The sequence below is a fragment of the Lonchura striata genome, chromosome 12, assembly GCF_046129695.1.
Source record: "Lonchura striata isolate bLonStr1 chromosome 12, bLonStr1.mat, whole genome shotgun sequence".
NCBI lineage: Eukaryota > Metazoa > Chordata > Aves > Passeriformes > Estrildidae > Lonchura > Lonchura striata.
In genome coordinates, this window is record NC_134614.1 from 5,719,485 (window position 1) to 5,746,332 (window position 26,848).

Genomic DNA, 26,848 nt, shown 5'->3' on the forward strand with positions numbered 1-26,848 from the left:
CCAAACAATTTCAGAAACCAAGTAGAAGGATGTCAGATAGGAGGTTTTGCCTTGGGACCACTTCTGAAGCATCACTGGAGTAATTTATTGGAGTAAAGCCAGAGGGCTGGGCTTTTTCTGAACCCTATGTATGCCTTCAAACCCTAAATTATATTTTTCAAGTTTGGAAAATTCTGCGTTTGACAGGAAATCCCCAGGAATCACAAAGAGCAGACTTAGAATGTTCACTTGAAATCTGAAGAGTGCAGAGGCCAAGCTGTCAGGCATAAAGGAGAGCACAGAGCCCTGTGCTGATGGCAATTAGCACAGATAATGAGGTGGCTCCTGCCCAAAATTCCAGCAACACCTGGGCAGCACGACTGCCTTCAGAGGTGTTATCCAGGGTGGAATAGATCCACATGGGAAGTTTGTTAATTTATTTAGAAGCAGAAACCTTTTTCCAGCCTGTTTCCAGGCTGGGGATTTGGTTGAGTGCCTCTCATTAGGCTGTGTGATGGTCTAGGGTGACACTTTGTGGTTAATCCGAGCACTGAAATATCAATTGCAAGTCAGCTCTTGGAATAATTCAGGAAGAAACTGATCTCGCCTCCTGGTTCAAATCCTGAGCAGGCAAGTGTGGAGCTGCTCAGGTTTTTGGAGCGTGTCATGTGGAGTGGTGAGCATATCTGAACTGCTGTTTTCAATGCAAATCACCTGACATAAATCACTGAAACAAGGGAATGATCACACTGGAAGTGCCTTTAACAAGGGTAGAAGAGTTTGGCTTTGGGATAGAAAGAGAAAAATAACTGGTGGAATTTCTTTGTCAGTGTCCTCTTGATGCCTCAAGTTTTAGCTTTTCTATTTTTCACATTCTGTGCTGCTCTAGTGTGTGGGTCAGGGCTTCACGTTGTGGGATGGTGAGCTCTGCACAGAGCAGGGAGACAAAACAATTCCTGCTCCAGCTGGGCACCAAGGACAAATGATCCAAACCTCAGCCCAGGAGCACAAACACCGTGGGCTGGAGAGAGAAAAACAAGCAGGGTGGGACTGCCTGGGCTGAAGCTGGAATGGGACAATGAACTCCAGGTGCCAATGGAGCAGAACTGATCAAAGTCGGAGCTTTCATGTCCGAGCCTCTTTTGCTTCCGTCTTGGAGCCATGAGGGCATGGCTCGGTACTGCCAGGGTGTGGCCTTTGAGGGCACTTCAAGAAATCTCCTCTTTATTGCCCTTAACTCCATCTAGCCTCTGTTCCAGCTCCTCGAGGCACCAGTTTTGGTGACCCAGATGGAACAGTGAGGCATCTGGAAAACCCTTGGATCCGACATTCCCAGAGGGGCCCAGCTGAGCTCCAGAGGTCCGTAAGGCATCCCTGTCTGTCTGACATCAGCTGGTTTCCCTGGGGGTGCTGGGGAACAAAGAGCAGCTCTCAGTCCCTCACCTTGAGCTCTCTGTGTTAGCCTGGAGCTCAGTGTGGTCTCCTGGCTGCTCTCAGCCCTCACATTGCTGGAGCCCACCCTAGCTTGGGGGTGGCTCTGTGTGGTGGAAAAAATTCTCTTCTAACTTGTGCTTTTAAAGAAAGGCTCAGTAGCCTTTTGTTGTCTGATTTCAAGGCAGTTTATTGCATTATCTAAAAGATTCTCTTCTTGAGATGCTGCGGTTTGCTCAGCAGCTCAGGTAAAGGCACACACACACCCTGACATCCTCTCTGACTCTTGTCTTCTTCTTCTCTTTCTTTGCTTAAGACTGGTGCTATTTTTTATATGGTACATTAAGTGGTAAATGTTTATAGTTGTTTTCTAATCCTTATTACCCATATTAAATGGTGCTATTCTACTCTAAACCAATCTGTGAGTGCCAACATCACCAAGAACATGGAGGTGAGGAAGAAGAAAGAGGGAGGACAGGACAGGCCTAAATCTCTCTATCAAAAACTTCTGACCCCATGTTTAAAACTAAACCCCCCCTGTACAAGACTTAAAACCCCCCTGTACAGCACTCAAAAATTCTTCCCTCTACTTTGTGACTATTTCTGCTATAATATTTAAACTTTTGTGACTTCTTGTTCTTCTTGTAAGGTTGGTAAATCATTTTATGGTTTAAATCTGAAATTACAGCTGTTTCTAGCTGCCTGCCAGGGTCTCAAGTGCTTCTGACCTGGACCCAGAACATCCAAAAGTGTCTGAGGGACATTTTGAGTTCCAACATCACGCACACCCCTCCTCGTGCCCCATCCCTGTTTCTGGCTCACCCAGCCACGTGGACCTGCAGCTTGTTGTGCAGATAACACCAGACCTTCCCCTTTCCATGGATTCTCCTTTATCCCTACAGCTCATGGCTGGCCTCACACAGCTTTGTGTGAGGGGACTGTTTATTTCAGCTCATACATCTTGAAGGGGATGTAGCTCAGAATTCCACAGATTTCAACATAGCTTCACCCTTCACCCATCCAATGTCATCAACTCATGAATTTATGCAAGGAAAAATCCCTTCACAGGAGTCACTGGTGGGTGCAGCCATAACTTTTAATACTTTAAATACACCCGTTTAAATCTTCCAGCATGCACCCAGCTGGGAAAAACAGTCCCAGTGTGACACTTTGAGCCCCTCCAGGAGAGGGGCTCAGCCCGACACAAACCACTCTGAGCTGCACTACCTGCTTTGAGAGCATCTTCTATTGTCCTTCAGCTGCAGCTCCATTTTCACTTGTAAGATTTAGGGTAGAAAAGAGTTTGAGGCTGTTACAATGTGCAGGCCTCCTCCATTGCAGCAATGAGTAAGGGCTTTCATAATTAGCTCAAGCATTTTTGTTTCATCTCTACATAATTAGATCCTGCTTTTCTCTTGACTTACACAGTGAGTGAGGCTATTTTAGCAGTGTTTATACTGAAATTTCTCATCCCAGTTTGCAGCAGTGTTTCCCTCAGAACTAACATGAGTCTGGCTGGATTCAGAGACCATCCTAAAGCAGATTTTCTCTTTGGCTGCTCTGCTCATACTGAAATCCACAGGAGGATCAAATCTCATGGTGCTTCTGGGAAAGGTCCTCCTTTGGTGTCCCTTCACAGCTGTTTTGTATTCCAACCTTTGCCACATCCACTAGTGCAGTTTGGGGTCACAGTCCTTAAGTCCATCCTTCCCTCCTGCAGAGCCATGGAAGTTTTGGTGGTTAAGTCCCACCTGAGACATGTCAGATTTCAGCCCCTTCCTGAGCTATCACTGCTGCTCTCGGAATTTCTATCCCAAGAGATCACTTTTACAGCAGAACTGTCCTTTTCCAAACAATTTCTTTGTTCAAAGGGAATTTCTGGTTACTTTGATAGACACTTTTCCTTGCAATTATTACACAGTGAAAACCAGCCTGACAATTTTGGCTTTCCCTCACTTGAATTTTAACACTAACCTGTTAATTTTCTTAAATTCTTTCATGGGCTATATCACTATTGAGACATGAGTATCCCAGTGGGTTTTCCACTGGCAGGATGCTGCAGTGTCCTGTTTCCTTGCCACAATGGTTTCAGCAAACAGAGCAGCCTGATTGCCTCTTCAAAGATGTGAAATCACAACAAAGCTGTTATGAGCTGCATAAACTGTGGGTAGATTTGAAAGTCTGCATTTAAAACTATGATAAGAAAATACAATTAAAAGATCAGAAGGGATTTAATCTGTTTAAATGATTAGAAATTAATTCAGTCCTGCTGGAAGGTGCTGCTCCCCTGTTGAAAAGGGCTCAGAAGAGCTCCCAGTCTGAGTTTAGCCCTGCAGTTATCAAATATGTGAAGAATTGGGTTCTTGTACCGGGGGCACAGAGCTCTGGTTATAAAACCCAATTTCTAATTTGAATTCCTGCACACTCTGCAATGCCATAAAGAATTCTCTACTTGCAGCTGCCCAAATTCCTGGGTCCACCCTCCTTGTAAAGCCTCTGAGTGCTCTTGTGTCTTTGCCCTGTGAGTTCAGCAGGGCGGTGACAGAATTCCCCCTCTGGAGTGGGGTTTGTGATGTGTGGGATGTTTATCTGTGCTTCCAGCAGATCCTGCACAGCACTGGGAATTCCACACAGGAGCTGCTGGATCTGGAAAAGCCTCCTCTTTCAGCTCAGTGGAAAAAGAAAAATTATTGGATGAACCTTTTTCGTCTTTGCTATCCTTAACCTGAATGCTTTAATTCATCTTTGTGAAGAAAAATTTTAAGTATTACTTTTTATAGATTTAAACTTATATTACTCAGTTATTAGACTATCATCAACCTTTTCTGCAGCCACACTGAAGCCAAGCAGAAAAGAAGAAGCCCAAACAGGAAACAAAATCAAAGAATTTGGATCACCATGTGCATTGCTACTGAGGATGGCTTGGGTTTAAAAAAAAAAAAACAACCTCCTGAATAAAACCATAATTTACTGATATGATTTTTTTTTGTCCTGCTTTGATAAACCAAAATTAAAATTCCACCCACAGCAGTTAAAGACAGAAATGAAATCAAAAACCACCCCCCCCAAAAAAAAGAGGTAAAATGAAAAGAAGGAAAACTGATCAGAAAGAAAAGCAAGTCTTAGAAACAACTCTTCCTTTTGATCAGAGTAACTTCACATGGAAGAGACTGCTTCAAAGCTCAGCACTTTTCTGGGAATTATTGAAGCTTGAGGGGAGCATTTCAAGTGATAATCTGCTCCTTTCGTGGTGTGGACTGCACAAAATGGCCTTAATGAGATTCAGTTCTAATGTCACAGGTCTTTCATAGCCGCATTTTAATCTCTGCTGAGGGCACCCAGGATGGCTGAATGAATGGCATTTCTGTTCTGCAGAAATAAAAATTCCATTTGAAGATGAGATGAGATAATTTGTGCGTTTCTCCTCCACACAGAAGTGCTGCTGTGGGGAAAGGAGCAGGAATGGGATGTCAGGGTCTTCATTAACCCCTCAGAGGGACACACAGTGGTGGCACTTTGGTGACAGAGCTGTGCAATATGGGCAGGGGTGCTGGGGAATTGAGTGATGCCTTGGAATTTTTTGATTTTCTATTTTCCATCTATTTGCAATCCTGCAGCTCTTCAGTGTGTAGCTCCAAACCCCACACACGGTGCCAGCTGCAGCTTTCCCAACAATTCCTCTCCAGGCCTGGCACTCAAGGACACCTCACTGCCTCAGCCCCAGGGATGGGAACAAAAGGGACTTGGGGAGCAAACCTGGGCTCAATGTCTGCATTACCTGCAGCTGGAATTGGAAGATTAACCCCAATGTGCAAATGGACCAAACTTATAAAAGGATAAAAACACAAAATGACCCGTGGTTCATTTTGGGTGTAGGCCCTGAGCATCTTCATCTGCCCAAAATGTACCTGAAGGCCTTTCCATAAAAATAACTGCTTTTTATTCCCTTAATTTTGTCTGGCCTCTGGTTTTAGGTAGCCCAAAAAGGCATCAGGTACCTCATTGATTTCACACTTTTGCCCTCTGTTGTTACTCTTAACAGTTTTTTCCAGCCTGGGATGCCTTGGCTCCATTAGAAGGAGAATCTCTCCCAGCCTGGCCCACTGGCATGGTGACAAACACCCTGTCCCCTCACTGGTGCCACTGTCAGGGGCTGCACCTGCAGCGTGAGGCGAGTCTGGGGAATCACCACACACAGACCCCGCAGCACTCAGCTGTACTGGGCAGGATTCAAACAAAAGCAGCTTCTGAAGGTTAAAATTCCCTCACTCTGGCACTGCCCTTGCCCTGCTGCAGAGTGTTTCCCTCCTGTGACTCAGACCCAAACCCAGCCTCTCTGGGACGTCAGAAAGCAGAGCAACCCAAATGTTGTGTCTGAAGGATGCTGCTGTGATTCAAATTCTTTCGTTCCTCTGCAGCAAATGTTCCTCTAAGATGTGCCACCCTGTCAGAGTCCAGAACATCCCTCTGGCTGCCCTGGAGGACTCGAGCCCCTGGCAAAGAGCCCAGGAACCTTGACAGCAAAGGAAAACCACCTGTGGATTCGATTTCAGCCCGTGGGAGAGGCTGCCGACCTTACATGAGGAATTACAAGCAAAAAGGGTTTGAATGATGTAATAAGGAAATTGACAGAGGGTGGAAAAGTAGAATTTTGGGATTTTTTAGAATGAAATTCAGAGGTACAAGATGGAGGAATCTGGGCGTGCCCTAGCTTCTTCTTCCTTCTTCTTGTCCTCCATGTCTCGGTGTGATAGGGACACTTTTCTATTGGTTTAGGATAGGGACACCTTGTCCAATGTAGATTTTAGGTATTGGTACAGGAACTGTAAACATGGTACACGTAAATTTGGGTATATAATGTGGGAGCCACCTGGGGCGGGAAGGAGACTGCCACGGCTTCTGTGCTGGCTGGACCTCAGCAGGTCAGAGAGAAACTATTGTAGATAAGGAAAAATAAACAACCTTGAAAACTTGGCTTCATGCATTCCAGACCTCTTCTTCAGTGGCCGGGCTGGGGAAAAAGGACTTGCACACTGCTGGGGAAAAAGGACTTGCACACTGCTGGGGTCTTGCCCAGTGGCCCCGACACCACCCATGGCCCGGAGCTGACAGCTTTCCAAGCCTCTGTGGCACAAGATCAGCTTTGCCAATCCAGGGCCCCCGCGGGCTCCTCAGAGATTGGCGGGACAAGAACAGACCACCATCGTTTCTGAAATGTGACATTGCTATTTATTTTTCATTCAGTTTTCCATATCAAGCAGCACATCTGTGTTCTCTGGCTGGAAATCAGCTGTTTTTTCATGTAGAAACCTGGTCCTGGCATTTCCCTGTGTCTGAATCCAAAGCATACAAACCTTATGCCCACAATTTGGTTCATTTCTATGGCACCATCTCAATCTTTAATGCCACAAGAAGCACATAAAAATGAGTTGTGCACTTGCTATCTTTCAGTATTATAATCTGAGGAACACATTGAAAAGCCTAACACATGAATTATTCCAAGATATAAGACAAAGGACTATAATTTAAAAAGTATCACTGCAATAAGAAATCCACTATGAGGAGGTTTTAAAAAAACAACCCCCCCAAAACCTCCCTTAAATCTAAACCAACACATTCATGTCCTTTCTCTGCATGAACAGATTTTAAAATATTTAATATTAATCCTAAAAACAATGTACTGCTTGCACTGTTGGTGACAGATTAAGCACAAGAATGAGCAACAGGAGTCTGATGAGATAATTTTTTTTAGTGAATTTTAAGATGTATCAGAAGAATCTTTGAAATCTGATATTGATTTCCACTGAAGGTAATTCCTATCTGAATCCTGCCTCCCTGTTTAGACAACAATAAGTCATTAATGTTAATTTGTGCTCTGCTTATACTCCAGGATTGTTTTTAATCACTGCCCATGGCTTCCCATCAATGGAGAGATCCTAAAACACCAAACAACTACAGAATTAAAGTGCAAGCCCACAGTTCCTGTGCACCCTTTCCTGGCCTTGCTCTCTGCTACAACCCCCGTGGACACTGATGGGAAATTAAGGATGATAGATAGGGAAACTTGGGGGAACTCGCAGCAGGAAAGAGGTAACTCCTGAAATCAAAGATACCTGTGCTCTATCAGTTGAAAGCAAAGTTAAACTGAGATATCAAAAGCTACAAAACAATGCATTAACTTTGGGACACTGGAATTTTTCATGGTTTATGGAAATTATTCCAATTATAGGTCTCTAGTGCAATTTCAAACCAGCAGATTAGAAGCAAAAAACAACACCAGCAACTGGAATAATATTCCAAAGAACTGAAATAATGTTTGAGGATACAGACCACTGGCTTGCAAACATCTCTCATTGCCATCAAAGGTAATCACAGTTTTGGGAGGAGAGAAGAAAAGCAGGATTTCCTCACTGGGGCTTTGCTGTGCTATTCTGTCCCATAAAAGCCAAAATTTTACCAGGAATTTTCTCAAAGTCTCTAATGGCAAACAGCAGAATAAAGGAAAAAAAAAAAAAAAAAAAAAAGAGCAAGGATGTGCCAGATTCTAAATCCCAGCAGGGTGGGTGGGGAATGCAGCACACAACCCTCACTATTCCCTCGCAAACTCCATTAGCAGCAGCCTGCAGGACACAACAGCTGAACAGAGAGGGATCACTCCCCTGAGCTCCTCGAGAAATGAATTGTTCCCTCCCTGCAGCCCTGCTCAGCTCCTTCACCCTCTCAGCCTGACCCTTCAGCTCTTTAATGTGGATTTGATGCTCCTTAGAGATGCAAATGAGATAAACCTGTCACAGTTAGCAGAAGAGCTGGTGTAGCTCAGAGCTCTGGATTTAATTGTTTACATACATTAGAATTTCTGGGTGCCTTTAAAAATTCCCTTTTGGCACTGCTGTTTCCTTTGTCTGCCCAGCAGTCCCCTCAGCACAAGATTTCAAACACTTGTTTTGCTTTTTGGCTCAGCCTGGAATTGAGTTTCAGCTACTCAAGTCTTGAACACTTTTTAAAATGGTTTCACCTACAATTTTGTTTAAAGAATGGACATTTTCCTGTGTTGAAATTACTTGATCAGTGTTTCAGTATTTGAACTCTTCTGCCATTCTGACACATTTAGTTGCAGCTTCAGGAGAAAAAGCAGTATTTTTTAAAGCTGCTACCATTGCAAAAGGCAGGATTTCTTCTCTTTTCCTTTCCAACATTGCCTGCAAAGTCTTGACATCATAAGCAGGCATTTTCTGACCCCAATGACTAGTAGTTTGATTTTTTTTAAGCCAGCCAGATTTTTTTCTACTTTGACAGCATTTATGGAATGATATTCTGTGGAACTAATTTACAAGGAGAGATCATTCAGGATGTTTAAGTACCTACCTCTTTTCTCTGTTTAATCTCAGATTTCTGGGGAACCTAAAGAATGTTTTTGGTTTTTGGTTTTTTGTTTTTTTTTTTTTTTTTTTAATAAATCCATGATCTGTAAAATGTAACGTGTGCATGAACTACAGAAGAAAGCAAACTCAAATTGTGACCACAGCTTTGTCCCATTTCAGGATTCAATATTACAACCAAACACTTCAGTGTGGTGAGACTGCAGAGGTTCTGCATTGATGAAGAAATTAAATTAATTCTTGACTATAGGTAGCAAAGCTTTCCTCTGCTGTGAGGTGATTCAGGGCTGTCCCAGCCATTATTTGCAGTGTCTGGTGTTCGGAGGGATGGCAAATTTCCACTGGGCTCACCATTAGCATAAGGATGCTCTGCCAGTGGCAGATCATAGATCAGCCTCCAAACCTTCAGGAACAAAATGTCCTGGCAGGAACACTGAGGAGACAAAATGCTTTGGCATTATTGGGGAGTGCTTCTGTCCTGATACATGAAAATGAAAAGAAAGGCAATTGAATCATCCCTGCAGCAGGCTCAGCCAAAGTGGGTTTTCTCTGGGTTTTCTCATCCAGTGAAAATACAATTTATATCCAGGAGTCGTGGGATACAGGAGACTGTGGAGTTTAATACCAGGAAAGAAGTCAGAAGGAATATTTCACTACAGCCACTTTTATCACCTCAGGCTTTCAGAAAAGAGCACAGAAAATGTAATAGAGAAATACTGAAATGTTCCAAATCCCTCCCAAGCACAGACAGCAGGATAATAAAACCAGCTAGAAGGGATTTATTTCTTGCTAGTAGAATAAAATCTCCAAAAAGGTCCCTATGGCACCAGAACCAGCTTCCCAAAGAGCAGGCAGAGCTCGTTCTGCCTTCCCAGGAAGTGTGAAGCGTTTGGCACAGGAGAGCCTCTGCCTGGCAGGAATCCCTCCTCTCTGCAGATGTTTGTGACCCTGCAGCTCTGCCTCTGAAGCCAGAATCCTCTCTGAGAGGTGGCAGGACACAAAGACAGCCCAGAGCACTGAATCTCTGCTGGGGAGCTCAATTCCCTTTGTTCTGTAGGCTTGGTAGAACAGACATTTTACTCTGAATTAATTATGGCATCATTCCCTAATCAGGCACCACTCCCCACCAAACCAAGTGGTGAGACCAGGCTGGAACTGGAGAGAAAGCCACTGAAATCCCAAACAGACAAGTGGAGAAGCAGTCTGGCCCAGGCCAGGAACCCCAGTGCTCTTCCCAGCCAGTGATTTTGGGGGAGCAGCAGGGCTGTCACAGGGCCATGCAGCAGTGCTGGGCATCCAGCAGGGTCATTTGGGACAGGAAGGTTTCTATTTCATTCCCTTCCTTCACACAGAGCACTACTTATGTGCACAGTGACATCTCCTAGAACTCCTGGAATCTTTGTCTTCTAGAACATAATTCCAAACATGTATCAAATTAAAAATTGTAATTAACTCTCCATATGCAAAGAAGCATAAGAGAGCTTTCCCATTTGACGCGCTATGGTGAGAAAGTATTAGTAACTCACTCCTGTGACTTATCATCCTGTCATTCTTATTAAATTTTCTTTAATAATTTTAGATAATTATTTTAAATGCCTCTTTTGAAACTTGAATCTGGAATAATTTTAGATAACTGACTGATGAAAGCACTAGGAGGCTTTATAAATCCATGTGTCACCCTCTCTGGAGACATTCCAGACCCACCTGGGTGTGTTTCTGTGTCACCTACTCCAGGTGACCCTGTCTTGGTGGGGATTGGACTGGGTGATCTCCAGAGGTTCCTTCCAACCCTGGCTGCTCTGGATTCTGGGATAAAGGCCCAACTTTAGCAGGTACTCTGTGAAACTTTCCAAGAAAGCTCAAAGAAAGAAGCAGAACTCGTTTTTCTGATTTCCACAGTCTTGTGAAAGCTGTTTGCTGTGCACCAACAATGCTGATTTTATACCAGTTCAACTTCTAGAGATCCTTAAATGCCCACACACAAGGGGTAGAGGGAGGTGCTTTGTAATTTGCTGGAAAATCAACCAAATCCATCAGAGGAAGGAGTGAAGCACATTCCCTCACTTGGAATTTAACACTTCACTTATTACCAGGCAAATGTGGGCTCCCAGATAAACAGAAAATCAGTTTGTTTGAACATATGGGAGAAAATGTTGTTGTAAATATTTCCTTGGGTTTGTGTTTTTCAAACAGTCTGCCCTGTTTAATAAATTAGTTGTTTAATCATACTTCTCTTCAGTTCCCATTAGGTTGGATCATAATGTGCCTGTTAAAACCTGCTTGTAAAAAGAAAACCAGAATCAGACACTTCCCTATTGTTCACAGTACCTCCTACAGCAGTGTGCTAGTGATCAAACTCAAGCATTCCCTACAAGGATTTCATAAAATCAGAAATATGGATTTGTATTTCATAGCCCAGGGTGATGCACACATGGACCCTTGTCCAGATCTGAGCCAGGAATAAATTTTAAAATTATTATTATTATTATTATTATTATTATTATTATTATTATTATTATTATTATTATTATTATTAATTAATGTTCCATTCTGCCAATGTCTCACACAGCTGCAGGAATACAAACACAAATGGCAAATATCCAGTGCTTACCTTTTGTGGTGCCTCAAAAGCCACTCTAAAAGTGCTGGAATAGCAGGAGGAGGTGGGAAGAGTTGAGCCCTGGTGCTTCACCCGTGCCCACGTTGGCTGCCACGGGGAGGAAGCAGCACCACAGGTGGTGCCAGCCCTCCTGGTGGCATGGGACAGCAGCAGACACCCAGGGGCACAGGGATGCTGCAGGTCACCTACTCCCAGTTTGGGACTTCTTTGGAAAGGGCCTTCAGACAGGGAATACTCTTGGCTTGGAACTCAGTGCCAGATCAAGCCAGCAACCGGTCAAAACCAAGAAATTTCGACTCCATTTCATTTCATATTATAGATGCACCTGCATTTTCTTCCTCTTTCTCCTTTATTTCTCCTTTTTGCCTCTCCTTTATCTGCTATTTATGCACCATTTCCCCCTTCCTTATCAGTACAGCACCTCAGCAAATCATCACCCTCATGGTGGAGATCACAATGTTTACCCTCATGGTCTCGGCATAAAACAGCTACAAACTTCCAGCATTCCTATTTTGAATCATAGTATTCAACCTGATATCAACCTGATAGCAACCTGATAGTCTCCCTCATGGATCAATGGCCTCAAATATGTGCCTTTCTTTCTGAAGCCTCAGTTTTCTGCACAGGGCAGGAATTTAGCATTGTGGGGAGTTTCATTCCTGCTTTCATTCCCAATTTTCACCTACAGCTCACATCCATCCCATGCTCAGAAGTATTTCACAAACTCTGCTGCAAAGGTGAAGCTCCTAAAGCACATCTCAGGGGCTGCAGCATTCCCAGAGTGCCCAAAACACACTGAACAAAGCCAGAGCTTTTTCTTTCCAACACCTCCTCACAGATGCTTCTCTGCAGAGGTGGAGAGTCCTGCCAAAAGCACTCAGACTAACGCTGCAAATCAACTTCTGTGTCTAAGGAGGGGGGAAGTGAGTAACAGGGAATTAAATTAAAAATATTTTCTGATTATTACCTGCCCAAGCTCCCAAAATCAAAGCAGAAAATAGTTTCATTCCAAAGTAGCTGTAAAGCTACATTAGTCCAAGAAATCTGCTGTCTAAATAATTGTTTTCTCTAGGGGTTTTGTTGAATTCACTGTGCTGAGTACACTTTTATTTATTGGTAACTTTCCTCACCGTGTAGCACTATTTCATTGTGGACTCTATCAAGTATACCTTCTGATAGAGAATTGTTGAATAAAAAGTTTGAAATCTAGGCAAGAAGATGGGAAAATCTGTAATCTGAAGCATTTTACCTTTACGAATGAGATTAATTGACAGCCACTCACCTCATACCTGGCCTGCTTGGCTAACTCCTAAAGCAACAATATTGTGTGAGCACAGCTGCATCAATCTAAGCTGGAAAAAAAAAGAGAAGGAAATTCTGGGCTCAGGGCCTGAGCACTGGAATGAGAATTCCCTCCTTTTTCCCTAGGTCTTCAGTGGCAGGAGGAGTCCTGGACTGCACTCCCCAATTCTAATTCTCCTGGCTGAGAGTCCTGATGCACTCCCCAGTTCTAAAAATTCAAAGTTCATTTTTCTCACTCTGACAGAGGGAGAAAGAGCTGAAAAAAATCAGTATAAGTGCAGAGCTGTCATCAGTGACAGGAAAAGCCTTAGAGAGCTGCTGTTCTCAGGGCCAAGATTAAACTCCTTGTTCCCTAAGCAAATTCACTTCATTATTTGACTTTCCTGAGCACTCAGTGCAGTGATTTCCCTGCAGCACTCCCAGGAGCATTCCCAGCTCCAGGGAATGGGCCAGGCAGGCAGGAATTAAAGCCCTGGGGGCTGCTCAGCCCCTGGGGCAAGGAAAGCAAACTCTGCCTGGGGAGAAGGGTCCTCACTGCCAGTCCAGATTTCCATCCACCTGCACATCCAAATATCCCAGCGGGAATCCAGAGCTGCGTCTCGTGATTTCAGGTGAGAATAAAGAAAGCTGTTACATTCAGACCATTATTGTTCATGCTGCTTTGTGAATTTATTTCTTTAAATTTTCCACTTGTGCTCCTGCCAAGAGAGATCTATTAGACAGAAAGCAGCAAGAGTAAATCTTTATCATTTTGTTTCAAACTATAAAATAATTTACATCACATATTTTACTTACTTTTGTCTTTTTTGTTTGTTTTTTTTTTTGAAACCACAAACATTCCAGCATCACACTGTAGGAATAAGAATAACAATAGAAAGCATAACCTTTTGCATAGTATTAAATGAACAGACAGAGTAAGTTCTTTATTTACAATTATTGTCTAGATAAAAAAATTCATAAAAACAGATGAATGAACATATATTAATAACCCCTAGTGGGATGGATTGCCAATGTACCACTGTATTGTTGTCCACAAATCTCATGCTGCTAAGTACAGTACGTAGAGAGCGAGCATTTATATATTGCAGGGAATTTTAACAAACTGATCATTTTGGTTTTTGATCCATTGTTCCCATCACAGAGAGGTCAAGCAATAAAAGAAAGGAATTGTGATGCACGACTTGTAGTTGAAAGGTCATAGCTATTCTGCTTTAAAAAAAAAAAAAGTCTATCATTTATCATATACATAAAGCACAGTCTCTGCTCACAAAAGCCCAAGTTTTCTATGCATCTCAGTTTATATATGTTTTACTATATATACACAGAATGCAGTGTTCATTTTCTTAACAGTTTTCAAGTCTGCGAATGGTACCTTAGGGAGGGGTACTCCTACAGGAAAAAATTCAAAAATTAAAAAAAAAAAAAAAAAAAATGGAACCGAGAAAACATATGAAGAGTGTTGGAAAACAAAAAGGCAAACAGTCAGTGTGTTAAGATGCTGAAAAGAAACCGTTCCAGTATTAATAGCTTCTGTAGATGTTCAAGTCCAAAGCTAGAGGCTTCCCTGTCAATAGATACCGCTTTTGTCTTCTGGCCAGAGCTGCCCGGGAGCCGCTCCGCGGAGTGCAGGGGAAGCCCCGGGTACAGAGCACCTTCCTGCCGGGGCTGGTGCCTGGCAGTGCCCTGCTGCCCTGGGCACCTGCCAGTGCCACGGGGCTGGGGCTGAGCCGCAGCCAGCGGCGCTCCCGGCACGGGGCGCGGCCGCCGGCAAGGGAACTGCTCGGAGCTTTACCTGCTGAGAGTCCCGATGCACCCCGAAATCGGGGTCAGTCTGCAGTTTGGCCATGAGTCTAAGCTTGGTTTGGAGAGTTCTGGCTTGGTTAAGCTGCTGTGACTGCAGAGATGCACCACTGCATGGAGCCAACTTTAGGACAACCAGAAAGACACCTTAACGACTCAACGGATCGAGAGGGTTGGAGGGTGTTTTGTTCCGACACGCCTGGCATAATCGATTGTGGAACTCCAAATGTCTTTTGCACTGTACAGTTATGGAAAAAATCATATGCTGAAAATTCTCCAAGCAAACTTTATATTAAATACAAAAATTATTTATGAAAAATCTGTGATCCACAAAGTGCTTAGCATTCAAGTGGTTGACATAGCAATTGTATAAGCTCATAATTTTTACGTCTTTAGGGCTGTTACCATCTTGAAAAATGTTTGTCGCCTTCCATAATGCAGGTTTTCAAAGCAGCTTTCTTGGTAGAAAGCTCAAGGTAAAATAATGTATTACTGTGTTACTGCAGGAACACAAGCTTGATTAAAAAAAATTACACAAAGCACATCTCAATACACAATTAATAAAGATTCGTTCAGTCCTAATAGTGCAGAAATTATATTTTTCTTCAAAAAAAAATCAAAGCAACAACCTAGAGTGATTTTCATCCAAAATGCCAACAGCCCGTACTTTGCAAATAATAAGGAAATAAATGCCTAAAGTACTAATTGAAAAGGGTTAACACAGTATATCACAAGATTTTAACATTTCTTTTATCTCCATATAGACAAACCAAATATAAGTTATTTTAAATTATAAACTCATTTAATGTCTCTCTAAAAATAGTTTCCAAAGCCTGTATGTCTGTATGTCTGAAGAATGAAATAGCCTCCATTATTGTATGTTGCACCAAAACGAGTTCAAGCAGATTATCAGAGGGAAGGAAGGAAAAAATAAAAGGAGAGAACCTGATCATTTTGATTTTTATTTGAAACAAAGGAAGCCTGGTTTACCTCCCTGTATATAGGATCACAATGCTACATCCAATGTGTTATATTTTGGCTTCTTTTGTTATTTACTAGCAGTATCTACATTATTAACAAAAAAAAAAAAAAAAAAAGACCAAAAAAAACCCAAAAAAGAAATCAGGCAGAAATCAGAGCACGGTTGTAATAAAATATCCAGGGTGCGAGAGTACAGACATTTTCAATGAGCTGAGCTGAGCCATTTTTATACTACTTCGGCAGGAAGTGCTTTCTTAACCCTACAAATAGTTAAGGATATTATCTACAGGTTTGTAAACAAATTACATTCTTTTTTAGGACATAAATAAGTTAAAATAGTCAGAGCAATTTGAGCAGAAACAAGGCAACATGCCAACAAAGAAACTTTATATATATATAACTATATATATATAGATAGATATATACATATATATAATTAATTATCTATATACTTATATGTATATATCTCTATATATAGTCTCATAAATGTTTAAGTTCCTCTGTCCAACTGGTGCAAATCTACTGTGCAAGTTAAGCTTCGCAACTTCAAAAAAGTTATTTAAATTAATCTATACAATTGAGTCCATGCCACACAAGCATTTCAAAAACTCACAGACCAGTGAATTGGATAAATAGCCTCAGAAAGAAGTCCTCTGCAGTTCCTGCTTAAGGAGGAAAAAAACAAAAGAAAAAAAAAACCAAAAAGGAAATAAAAACAAACAAAAAGAGAGAAAGAAGGGCCAGCAGTGTACAGTACATTCATGCAGGAGGATTTTTTTTTGTTTTTGTTTTTCTGAAAGGGAATGGGGGGTATGTAAATCAGCCATTCATTCTTTCCCCAAAACCATTGCGATCAACAATTCATTCACTTGTCTCAGAGTGAATAAGAGTTCAAACAGCTTTTCAGCCAGCAATGTTTTTAATATATATATTTATATATCTCGGTTGCTGTGGGGTTTCTTATTTTATTTTACTTTAACTTTTTATATTTCTTTTTTGTTTTCTTTTTGCAGTGACCTTTTCAGCTAAAGTGATGTCTCCAGGCTATGTATTGGGCTTCCTGGACTAGAAGAGGTAGCTGATTTACTTGTATCAGTTGTAAGATTGATTCCACTGTCGATAGCACTGTTGTTCTTGTTCAGTGAGGACGGTGGACTCGAGTTTTTCTTGAGAGCAGGGTCTTCTTCTAGGTCTGTGTCATCAATGAGTGGGATGTGGGGCTGGGAATCTTCTATCCTAAATTCAGGATGAGTCATAAAGTTGTGAATAGAGGTTCTAGATTCTGGTTTTTCTAAACCTTCATAGAGAGAGCTACGGAATGCCTTCACGACGCGGATCTGGGGGGAGAAAAGGAAAGGGCTGTCAGAGGGCACCTCCCCAGGGCACAGCGGGCAGAGAACACTTGGTGAAAAATGTAGCACATGGTTAGGGCAGTGCAGGCAGCTGGAGTCCAAAGTCTCTGGATGTTATATGCATAAACGAGTGGCTCAGTTATGTGCATTTTGAATGTCTGTACCAACTGCAATATTAAAATAAACCAAGGTTTAAAGCCATCAAAGAACTGATGGGGAGGAGTGGTTAAAGAAAGCCAAGGTCCACTCGTGTGGTACATCCCTAGTAAAAGACAAGCCATGTTAATTGTAATGCAAATGTCAAACCATGCATGTTGATAGTTTTTGTGGGTTTTTTTTTTTTTTTTTGCAGTGAGTAAGTAGAAAGGCTTTTTTAAATTAAAAAGTCTCTTGTATTGTTGTTAAAAAAACCATTACACATAACATATCACACTTCACAAACAGAAAAGCACGGAACACGGACACGGTTGGATGGGTACGTATGAGACACACACAGGAGCCAAGTGTGAAAACTAGAATATCAATGTTTTAAAGCAAAATCTAAATGGATGCAGCCAAGAGCACAAAAAGCCAAGCAGACAAAGTACTAAGCGTAATCATGCTACCACAGGGGGAAAAAAAAAAAATCACAGTTACCACATGAACAGAGATAACTTGCACACAACAACTACACTTGGAAGCCTGGATAATGTGAACATAGTATCGTTGAACCAACTTTTATTTGTCCTTCATGCAGATGTGAGGTAAACACTCGAGTATAGACCCACTGTTCTAGCCATTCAGCTTGTTAATAAATAGAAGAACATGTAATAAAATAATGGATTGGTTGTTGGGTTGAATTGAGTCCCATTGTTAACAGCGAGCTGTTTGGATTTGGTGTCTTGGTCGTGCAGTTAAATGCTGAAAGCCACACAATTTATGCCATTTATGCAGTTCTTAAAGCAGGTCAGTGACCTGTGCCAGGGGCCACCTAATGCCAGAAATCACCTGGCAGTAAGAACAGAGGTGAAAATCAACTCAAGACTGAGCCCAGTGATTCTCAGGGATGGTGCCCACCATTTTCCCAGTAGGAAATGGGATGAGCAGACGAGGAGCAGGGACACTACGGCCTCTGTGGGTGGGCAAAGGGAGGGATGCTCTCTATGTCCCAGGGAACTACCAGTTCTCAAAAGAAGTGAAGGGTTGTGCTGGGTTACTGCTGAAAAAACAGAACTTTTTGGAAGGGAGCGGAGGGGCAGAGAGGAAAAAAACAGAATGGCAAAACGTGATCTGTTGGCAAATGTTTCATGACTAAGTATGAGTTCTATCCCTCTGCTTCCATGTAGCCCATGAGTGAACCTTGAGCATTTCTCAGGGGGGAGACTAAAACACAGGCAGAGGCAGAAAAGGTGCAAGCAGGTACTGTGAAAGCTTCTCCACACACATTTGAAATGGTTTGGTGGTTGGCATGTGGATCTTTTTACATGTAAATATGCTGCACATTGTTGGTTGGCCTGATACACCACTGCTTTGGAAAGCTTTAATTCCTCTTTTCCTTGGCAGACTGCACTTCAGTAATGGCACGGGCCACTGGGTTCCAGCTGTGGGGTCCAGCTGATCCCATGCTTGGAGCTGGCCAAGTTGTACAGAATTTCAGCACATTTGAGGAGGAGGCTGACTTGGTTTGGGTTTTTTTCCTCTTTGATCTCAATCCTTGTTTATGCTCTCTAAATTTGGATATTCGCCATCTTTTAAAAATCTTAACAGCTGAAGTCCTGCCATGTTCAAATCGCTGGACAGCCCAAATGCTCTCCCTTCCCTTCACAGATACATTTGGTAACAGCAGGGCACAGTACAAAAAGTAGTTCATGTGTCTGCTTATGCTCCAGGTAAGAGGATTGGAGTGGCACAGGACAGCTCAGCCAGGCCTTGGGGTGCGAGAACATCTTAGGTTGGCAGAGGTGCAAGAGGGAAGATTGTCTTGCACAAAAAATCAAAAAAAAAAAAAAAATCAACAAATAAATTTGGAATCAGTTTCACCCACTGCAGTCACACAGTGTACCTAAGAGGGCTCCTGGAATTAAAAACCAGGGGTTTATGAGAGCTGAATCTGAGTTGTGTGAGGGCTCTGTCAAGTCAACGGAGTGGGGTAAGAGATTCATCTGCATTGCTAAAGACAGAAAAGGTGACAAATCCCTTCACTATCTATGCCCTCCTAGCTTGTGTTTTAAAGTGCAGAGTAATTAGTCTAAATTATGAAAAAAATTGTATTACTGTTGAGGCAGCCTTAAAATCACATTCCCATATTGCCCTATTTTAAATCAGGAAACTTTCTGCACCATGGGTACTTTCTAGTATGGCCTGATGAGGTGACATTTCTGCAAACCTCCCCATTATTTCTGTTTTCTAAACACAAATACCAGTCACCTCTTCAGCTGCAGCTGGATGCTAGAGATAATCAAATAACAAGATAATTCTATTTTCTTGGAAACACTTCTTATGGCATAGACTTAGGTTCTATTTGCCAGCTGGATTCTTTATAGTGAAGGTAAATTTTTACTTAAATAAAAGAGTTTGTTATTACCCTGAACAGATCCAGCAGAATCCAAAGAAAGGAAAGCATTTCTTCATCACACAAATTATATTTAAGCCTTCAAGATTTAGCAAGGGAGGAACTTATGTCAATTTGTGAGATGTATGTCTCACAGTAGGGAAAGCATCTGTATTGCTTTAATACCAATATTTGGCATCTTGTTTGGATTTAATTCCAAGCACCTAATCCATCCAGGGAAAACTACAGATTCCAGCTGTGTTTGATAGGCAGCTCTGCAAATGTGCCTGCCATGACCTGGATTTGGGGCTCTGCCGTGGCTCTGGAATTAATTAATTAATGAGCCATTGAGGGGAGCAATAATGACTTTTAGCTGCATGACCTGAAGATAGAACTGCAGCTTCTCACTTTGGGTGAAGGTGTGTGGCAGAATTTTTGGCCTGGATTGTTTGGGTATTGCAAGAACATTGAGGTGTTTCTGGAATGGCTTCTACTTGTTCCCATTGGTTTGTACTGGAAATATTAGCTCAGGGCTGCTTCAGCTGCGCTGACACCTAAGGTAGGTCACCTCCTGAAGGCAATGGTCATGGAAGGGCCAAACTGGGCAAGTCCCTAAAGCTAACAATAAATCACATTAAATCTTTAAAGAGTTTTCTTCACAAGAGAGCTGTAGAAACCCATATCTTTACTTAAAATTTCTCTACATACATGTATATTTGATTTCCATTAATTTTTCACTTTAGAGGAAACTCCCTCCTCAGCTTAAAATGTTGCATCCTTAGCTTGGCATCCAGAAGAAAACATAGGTTTTCTTTAATTCACACATCATTCAGTGACAGAATTTCTGCATAGCAATAAAATTCAAAATCTTCTTCAAAGCCTGTCCCCCAACGGATTAAATTATTACTTTCAGGGACAAAAACTTAGTGGAAACAAAGGCAGGGTGTTTGTTGCATATAAAAGTGGCATTTTAATTTCTCTACCATAATACCACAATATTTAATCTACCTATTATAGCTGATCCAACTCCCAGATTTAAAAATATTATTTAGCCAGAGTTACATGGCCCAACAGCAACAAATTCTTTTAATACATGCTTAAATTCAAGGTTTGAAGTAGTATCTGGTGTAAAAATGTTTTGGGGCTCTGCTGAAACAAAGCCCAGCCAGGGTTTTTTTTAAGATAAAATAAAGCAGATGAACTTGGGATGTTGTTATGGCTGTAAAAGCATGGAAAAGCAGGGACATCCATGATGGATAGAACCTGGGAAGTGTTGGTTTAGTATGAACTATGTAAGTTCATGTAATGGTGTTTCTTTATGAGACTGACAATGCCAAGGGAAGACAAACAGTGAGATACAGCTCCCTTTTCTCACAGTAATGGAGACAACAGAAAAAAAATGAACTGCTTTTAACAAAAGACTGCGGGGACAACACTTCAGGACATTTTTGACATTGCTATAAGTTTCCACTTCTTTCTTCTCTGGAGCTGTAACAGAAAAAAACTCTTCAGCTTCATCCCACCTTGAAAGTCAGATTTATTATACTGCATCAGGCAAGAAAAAAAAAAGAAAAAAAAAACAACAACAAAAAAAAGAAATAGAATTTTAGATACTACAATTTTTTTTTCCCATCAGAAGAAAAAGGTGATATTCAGAATGTCAGTCCTAAGTACAACCATCTAGGCAAAATCTCCAAAGCCTGGTAAGCACCAACAGCTGTGTTCTGGTTGTAGTATGTGGGCTTATACTCGAATGTTTACCTGGCTTCATCTAAGCCAAGTATCTGGAGTTTGGTTCACATTCATTTCAGGCTCAAGGTTAAAGACTCACAACCTCTTTTTATTTCACTCTCTCCTGCTGAACCCTTTTGTCCAATGTTCTCTAGCCCTCTGGGAAAACAAACACATTTAATATTCAGACAGTAGAGAGTAGGGCACTGCAACAGCAAATAAATTCAATACTGAAAGGTCAGTAAGGTGATTAGTATAAAATTGTAAACAAGAGGTCAATTTTGCAAAGAGATGCCAACTCTTAGGTGTAAGTGAGACTATTCTAGGTCAAGACTAAACGGTACAAAGGTAAAGGAGTTTGGTTAAGGACTATTGCACATGGAAAGCTTTGAAATGGAAAACATCTTCAGTATATTGGGATTTCTTTTTGAATCCTCCCAATTTTAGATGAGTAAAATCAGATTAGGTCTCCACAGGAGATGTTGTATGAATTGGGGTCACCTGTAAATGTTGTGCCTCCTATGCTCTGGGGACTAGGATGCAGAAGTTGAGCAAATTCAAATGTAAAGTTAAAATTTAGAAATTCTAGTTCTCTACTTTAACGAGTGAAACAGATGCATAACATTAACTGTGCTACTCTCTTCCTACATAAAGATGCAGCAAATTCTGCAAATGCTGCTCAAAATTCAAACCACGGGCAGCAAGGAAAGCAGAGCACCCACACAGGTCTGGTTCTCATTCCACAAAAGGGCTGAATTCCATTGTATTTTAGAGCAAAAGAGCAGAGCCCTGTGCAGGGCTTCCACTTTCCACAGCAGGATCACTGCAAAATTATGGAGTTGGACATATTTGTATCAGATTTAAATAAATTACACAAGCCTTTAAAAGATCCTGTTTGTGCTTTAGGATATAACCCTTCCTGCCATAGCACGTCTCCACTTGAGGGCTTGGATTTATATTTAGGCTCTAAATCTGCTTAATTATCCGTCAGGGAGGAGATCCAAGGGTTGATTTTGATTTTTTGCATATCCCAGGAGGGTTTTGTCAAACCTTGGTTGCAGCCAGTGGGAAGTCCTAGACTTTAGTACGGAACCCCAGTCTCTGGCTCAATGGTGCAACTTTTAGAAACATAATTTTAGCTGTGGGTTTGATTTAAGTTCTGCTTGTTCCTTTTCCTCCTGTGATAGTTAAACCTTCCTGCATAGCAATTGCCGACTGGGCTTGGTCTGTGATCTGAATGTAGATCAATTCCGAGCAGCAATCTTTGCCTCAACATTTATTAAAATAGAGGATTTCTTTAAAAGAAATTAGTTCCCATTTTAATTCATGAAAAAATTCCATCCAAACAAGACTTTAGCTCAAGCTTTAGCTCTGAATTCTGAATTATTTCCTTCACAGAAAATTAAATATGCAAGAAATATAGAAGCTCTTCATACACAACAGCTTGCAAACAGTTAAATGGACTCTTTAAGATGATCTCCTGGGAAATGGGCTGTGAGAGCCACTGGAGCTGAGCTTGCTGAGTGCCTCACATGGGTGTGACACAGTTTGGAGATGCCCGTGGCCTCGTGCCAGTCCACAGCAAAGCCATGGGTGACACCTCCACCTGCACGTGACAGCTCTGCCCTCGTGCCACCCCCAGCAAATGCTGAATGTTCTACACAGGGCACATTCTTGGCACATCTCAGAAACTGCAGCCATTCTTTAATCGAAAGGGGATTGGGAAAGGTTCTCTTGCCGAGCAAGTGAAGCCCCAGTTCTGGAGGCTGTGGCTCCTCCAAGTGAGGCAGAACACAAATCCAGCCTTAAGGGTGCTGTGCTCTGCTCTTGCAGGAAGAACTTCTTAAAAACCAACCAACCAATCAACCAGACAGAAAAATAAGCCAAATAAACCTTCCAAGATCTGTGTGATGAATAAATATCGCTGAGAGCATTTTGTGGTTGATTGATGAAGTTTTAACCGCTGCTATAAAATTTGGAGTTGTGATTCTGTGTTTTCTCCTGTCTCACCATACAAGTGGGTCATTTGAGGCCACTGTTGCTGGGGTTCATGTGGTAAAAAGTTTCAAGTGATTGCTTTAAATATTCACTTCTAAAAACCCCTGACAAGACAGTTCTCATCAGAACCAAGAAAAAGGAACTCCGGGAGGTCACTTTTCCTGGGGTTTGTCTTTAGCTTGTTTGTTGTTTCCCCAGGGCTCCCTAAACTTAAAAATTAGAATATTTTCTGATAGAAGGGAGAGATTTTTTTTCAGGGACCTGCAGTTCCTGACTGATTCCACTTGGGAAGATTATGAGCTCCATATGAGAATGAGAGGAAGAGCAAGTACAAAGGAGTACTAAATGTGTGTCTTTCTTGGAAAATCTCCAACTGTGTTCTTTTGCAAGGGTTACCTATTGCTAACACAAACATCTGAGAACCAGGAATACACGGAGTAGGATAAATACTTGTTTACTTTGTGTACAGTTAGATAGTCTCACCCTCTACCTAACTAAAAAATCTAGTGATAAAAGCTTTAATCACATACTCAGTTTTAACTACAAGATAATTTTTGGTGTTACTAATTCTGAGCTTCAAAAAGAAAAAAGGATGTTGAACTGCCCCAGGGTTCTGGGGTTTTTCCCCCTACAAATAAAATATAGAAAGAAATGCATATAAAACACAAATCCACCAGAGGTTGTACCTGAACCCACCCTTAAATCTGCAGTGCAAGAGCTTTCAAATGATGGAAGTTTGTATCTGTAAATCAGTGTCTGAGAAGATCTGACACCACCTTGCTTAACTTCCCCATATTTTCATTTTCAGTAGCTTAAAGGTTTGCATATTAAACAGGTGCACGTTTAGTGTGCATTTAGATGAATTTCATAACTTCATCAGAATATACAAAATGCCAGGTTTTCATTTGCAGGAATTTTTGCTCTATTTAAAGCTGCAATGTCTTTCAAAAGAGATAAGAGACTCGCAGACATCACTGTTATCCATTCATGGTGTTATCCAGAAATGTGTAATTTGTTATCACAAATAACACGCTGACGGCTCACTAGGGAAATTTTAGTTTTGTATTAAATATTCCCTTGTACAAACTGCTTTTAATTAAGGGATTCCACAACTCTGAATGGACCATATTTGTAAATAGCTGCTAATTACTGGTAATAAATTGCTGACCTGTTTCACAAACCACTCTAGGGCTGGATGTATTCCACAAGCAGACTTCTCTTTAAGCAAGCATTAAGCTTTGAATTAAACATGAATTTGCCCAAAAGGGATAGAAAAATATTCCCAAATGTTACTATAAACCTGCAGCAGACATCTCACAGAGTGGCAAGGTGTCACAATAAACTTTATATTAAAAAGCAACACAATTAGTAAAGAGCTTCATGAATGCTCTGTCAAATTAGACTGGCATATCAATAGAGCATCATATGATTCCTATTTTTAAAATTAAGTATTTATTGATATAAGACCTTCTGCATTTTGGGCACCCAAAATGACACCTGAAATATCCCAATTGTTGCAACATCCTAAGCAAGTTTCAAGTAGACCCTTGTTTTCCTTCCTATACTTTCAAGGTTTTCCCTTGATACTACCCATAATACCTTTACATATATTTTTAACAATCCTGAAGACTGGGAAAGTACAATTATCCCATTATTCCCCTCCACCCCATAGGAATAAGAAAATGGGGTTTGAGCCATTCTGAGCATCTCAGAGGAAAGCATCCAGTCCTATGTGCCCACACACATTTTAAGCACAGAGCTGGAGAGCAGCCCTAGGTGAGCATTTTGCAAGAGGGATTTCCTCAAAAAATGCCAGTTCACAAAAACATCTCCCATTTTTATGAAATTTGGATTAGGAAAGGTTTTACAGGTTCTTGAACATGAGCAACCCACTGTAAACACCCCATTTAAAAATAAAAACCATGGGGGTTTTACTAGATGGGTTTTTTCACTGCCATTCATAAATTTGTGTCTTTGTATGAAGAATTCAAAACTTTCCCTAAGTGTTATAATTTTTGATTTACTTCCAGCAGACATTCTGCTGTGGCAATAAAACACCAAGAGTCCAGAATAACTCATTTAAATCCCAATCTCTAATTGCCCTCTGCCATAGAGATCCTTATCTCTGGGCATTTTAACAAATCAATCACCTAGCTTTTATTTTACTGAAGAAACGTGGCTATAACCACGAGGAGCTCTGGACACCTGTTTTATTTCTCCAAATGAAACATGACAAAGTCTGGAGCAGATTCTGCTTTCTCCTATTAATTAACTTCAGCCCATAAACGAGTGAGGCCCTTGTCAAGACACAATAACATCCAGTTCTTGTTGCTTTGCTGCAGTGGAGAGTAGAGAGGGAAGATAAATTGTCTATTTAAATTTTATTAGATCTTTCCTCCCCGAGTGCTGGCTACAGCATATTAAGGAAACATTTACCACTGTACAAGCTGCTCCCAGTTTCCTGCTCAAATGGAGAAATTCTATCCCAGGCAATCATTCCCTGGATGAAAAGCTGCTTTGGGATTTTGGGGTTTTGTGCCCTGCTCAGTGTGGAAATGAGGGAACCTGGGCTCAGGAACCTCCATGACTTTACTTGCCCTGATCCTGCTGCTGCCCTGGAATAGTTAGGGCTGTTAAGGTGAAAGTTCTCAGGCCAAACTTCCCAAGACAAAAAATAGGAAAATATAGAAAAATCTCCAAGAAGGAACTGACAAATTTGGAACCTAACAGCTTTAGCAAAACTGAAATTTCTCCTTTAAATCCAACAAAACTTCTGGTGCTGCGCTCTGCTCTTGCATGAAAACACTTTAAAAAACAACCAACCAATCAACCAGACATGAAAAAAGAAAAAATACCCTTCAGAGATCTGTCTGATGGACAAATACTTCTGAGACTATTTGTGATTGTTTGATACAATTTTAATTGCTGCTATTAAAGTAATGTCTGAATGTTTGGTGTGCAAATACTGTGAGGGTTTGCACTCAAACAGAATGGAAAGGTCAAGCTTCCTTTTTTCTGCAGAAGTTCTGGAATTTTACCCCCTCTTCTTCCCTGCCTTTTCTCTGTCTGCCTTCCCTTTCTCTGTTGGCCAGACAGATAAAAGCAGCTTCTTCTCTATTTGGCCAACTACTAAAACTTTTATAAGGAATATACCCAGTTATCTTCTGAAGTGTGTGACAGGCTCGTAAACCGAATTCTACATATTCAGATATTCTTTTAATACTGTAATAAAAATAGTTACTCACAGCCCTGAATAAATAAAAATCTAGAAAAAGAGTTAGATCTTTCTGAGCAACTGGCATTTTTCACAGCCCTTCCTTATCAGCTTCATCAAAGATTTTTCATTCACTTCAGTACTTCTTCAGTAGATATTTTCCCTCTTAAACCAAGCTGTGTCAGGATATTAGGATTCAGAAATCTGTTTCTTCTAAAAAAATTTGCCACCACACTGATTTTGTTATTTCAACACTGTCCTTTAAATTGTCTAGGTCCCTGCTGCTTCAATGGTTACCTGCCAGTGAATTTAGAGCTAATAAATCTACATCTAAATAAGACAGAGATAATAAAGCTAAATAAGATAGAGAGAATAAATCTAAATCTAAATAAGACAGAGGTAATAAATCTAAAACTAAATAAGATAGAGAGAATAAACTGAAAGAAGACTTTCATCTTTCGTGTAAACTTTAAGCCTGGCATCATAAACTAGATTCCCTGTTTCTTGTTCCTTCATTTCTATATCTTTCCT

The 26,848-nt window shown here is 41.2% G+C and overlaps 1 protein-coding gene across 18 annotated transcripts in view; it reads right to left on the reverse strand.

Moving 5' to 3' along the window:
• Positions 1 to 13,355: 13,355 nt before the first annotated feature.
• The window catches only part of ATP2B2 (ATPase plasma membrane Ca2+ transporting 2), a 396,907-nt gene continuing 383,414 nt past the window's right edge, over positions 13,356 to 26,848 (reverse strand). For 14 of the 18 annotated variants that reach the window (XM_021530473.3, XM_031505904.2, XM_077786067.1 and 11 more), the window contains one exon: positions 13,356 to 16,829. In XM_021530473.3, coding sequence (XP_021386148.1) covers positions 16,518 to 16,829 — 312 coding nt within the window. In that variant the 3' untranslated portion in view covers positions 13,356 to 16,517. Of the gene's footprint in view, positions 16,830 to 21,208; positions 21,265 to 26,848 lie in introns of all 18 variants that reach the window. The other 4 variants (XM_077786065.1, XM_031505906.2, XM_077786066.1 and 1 more) reach the window with 2 other exon arrangements.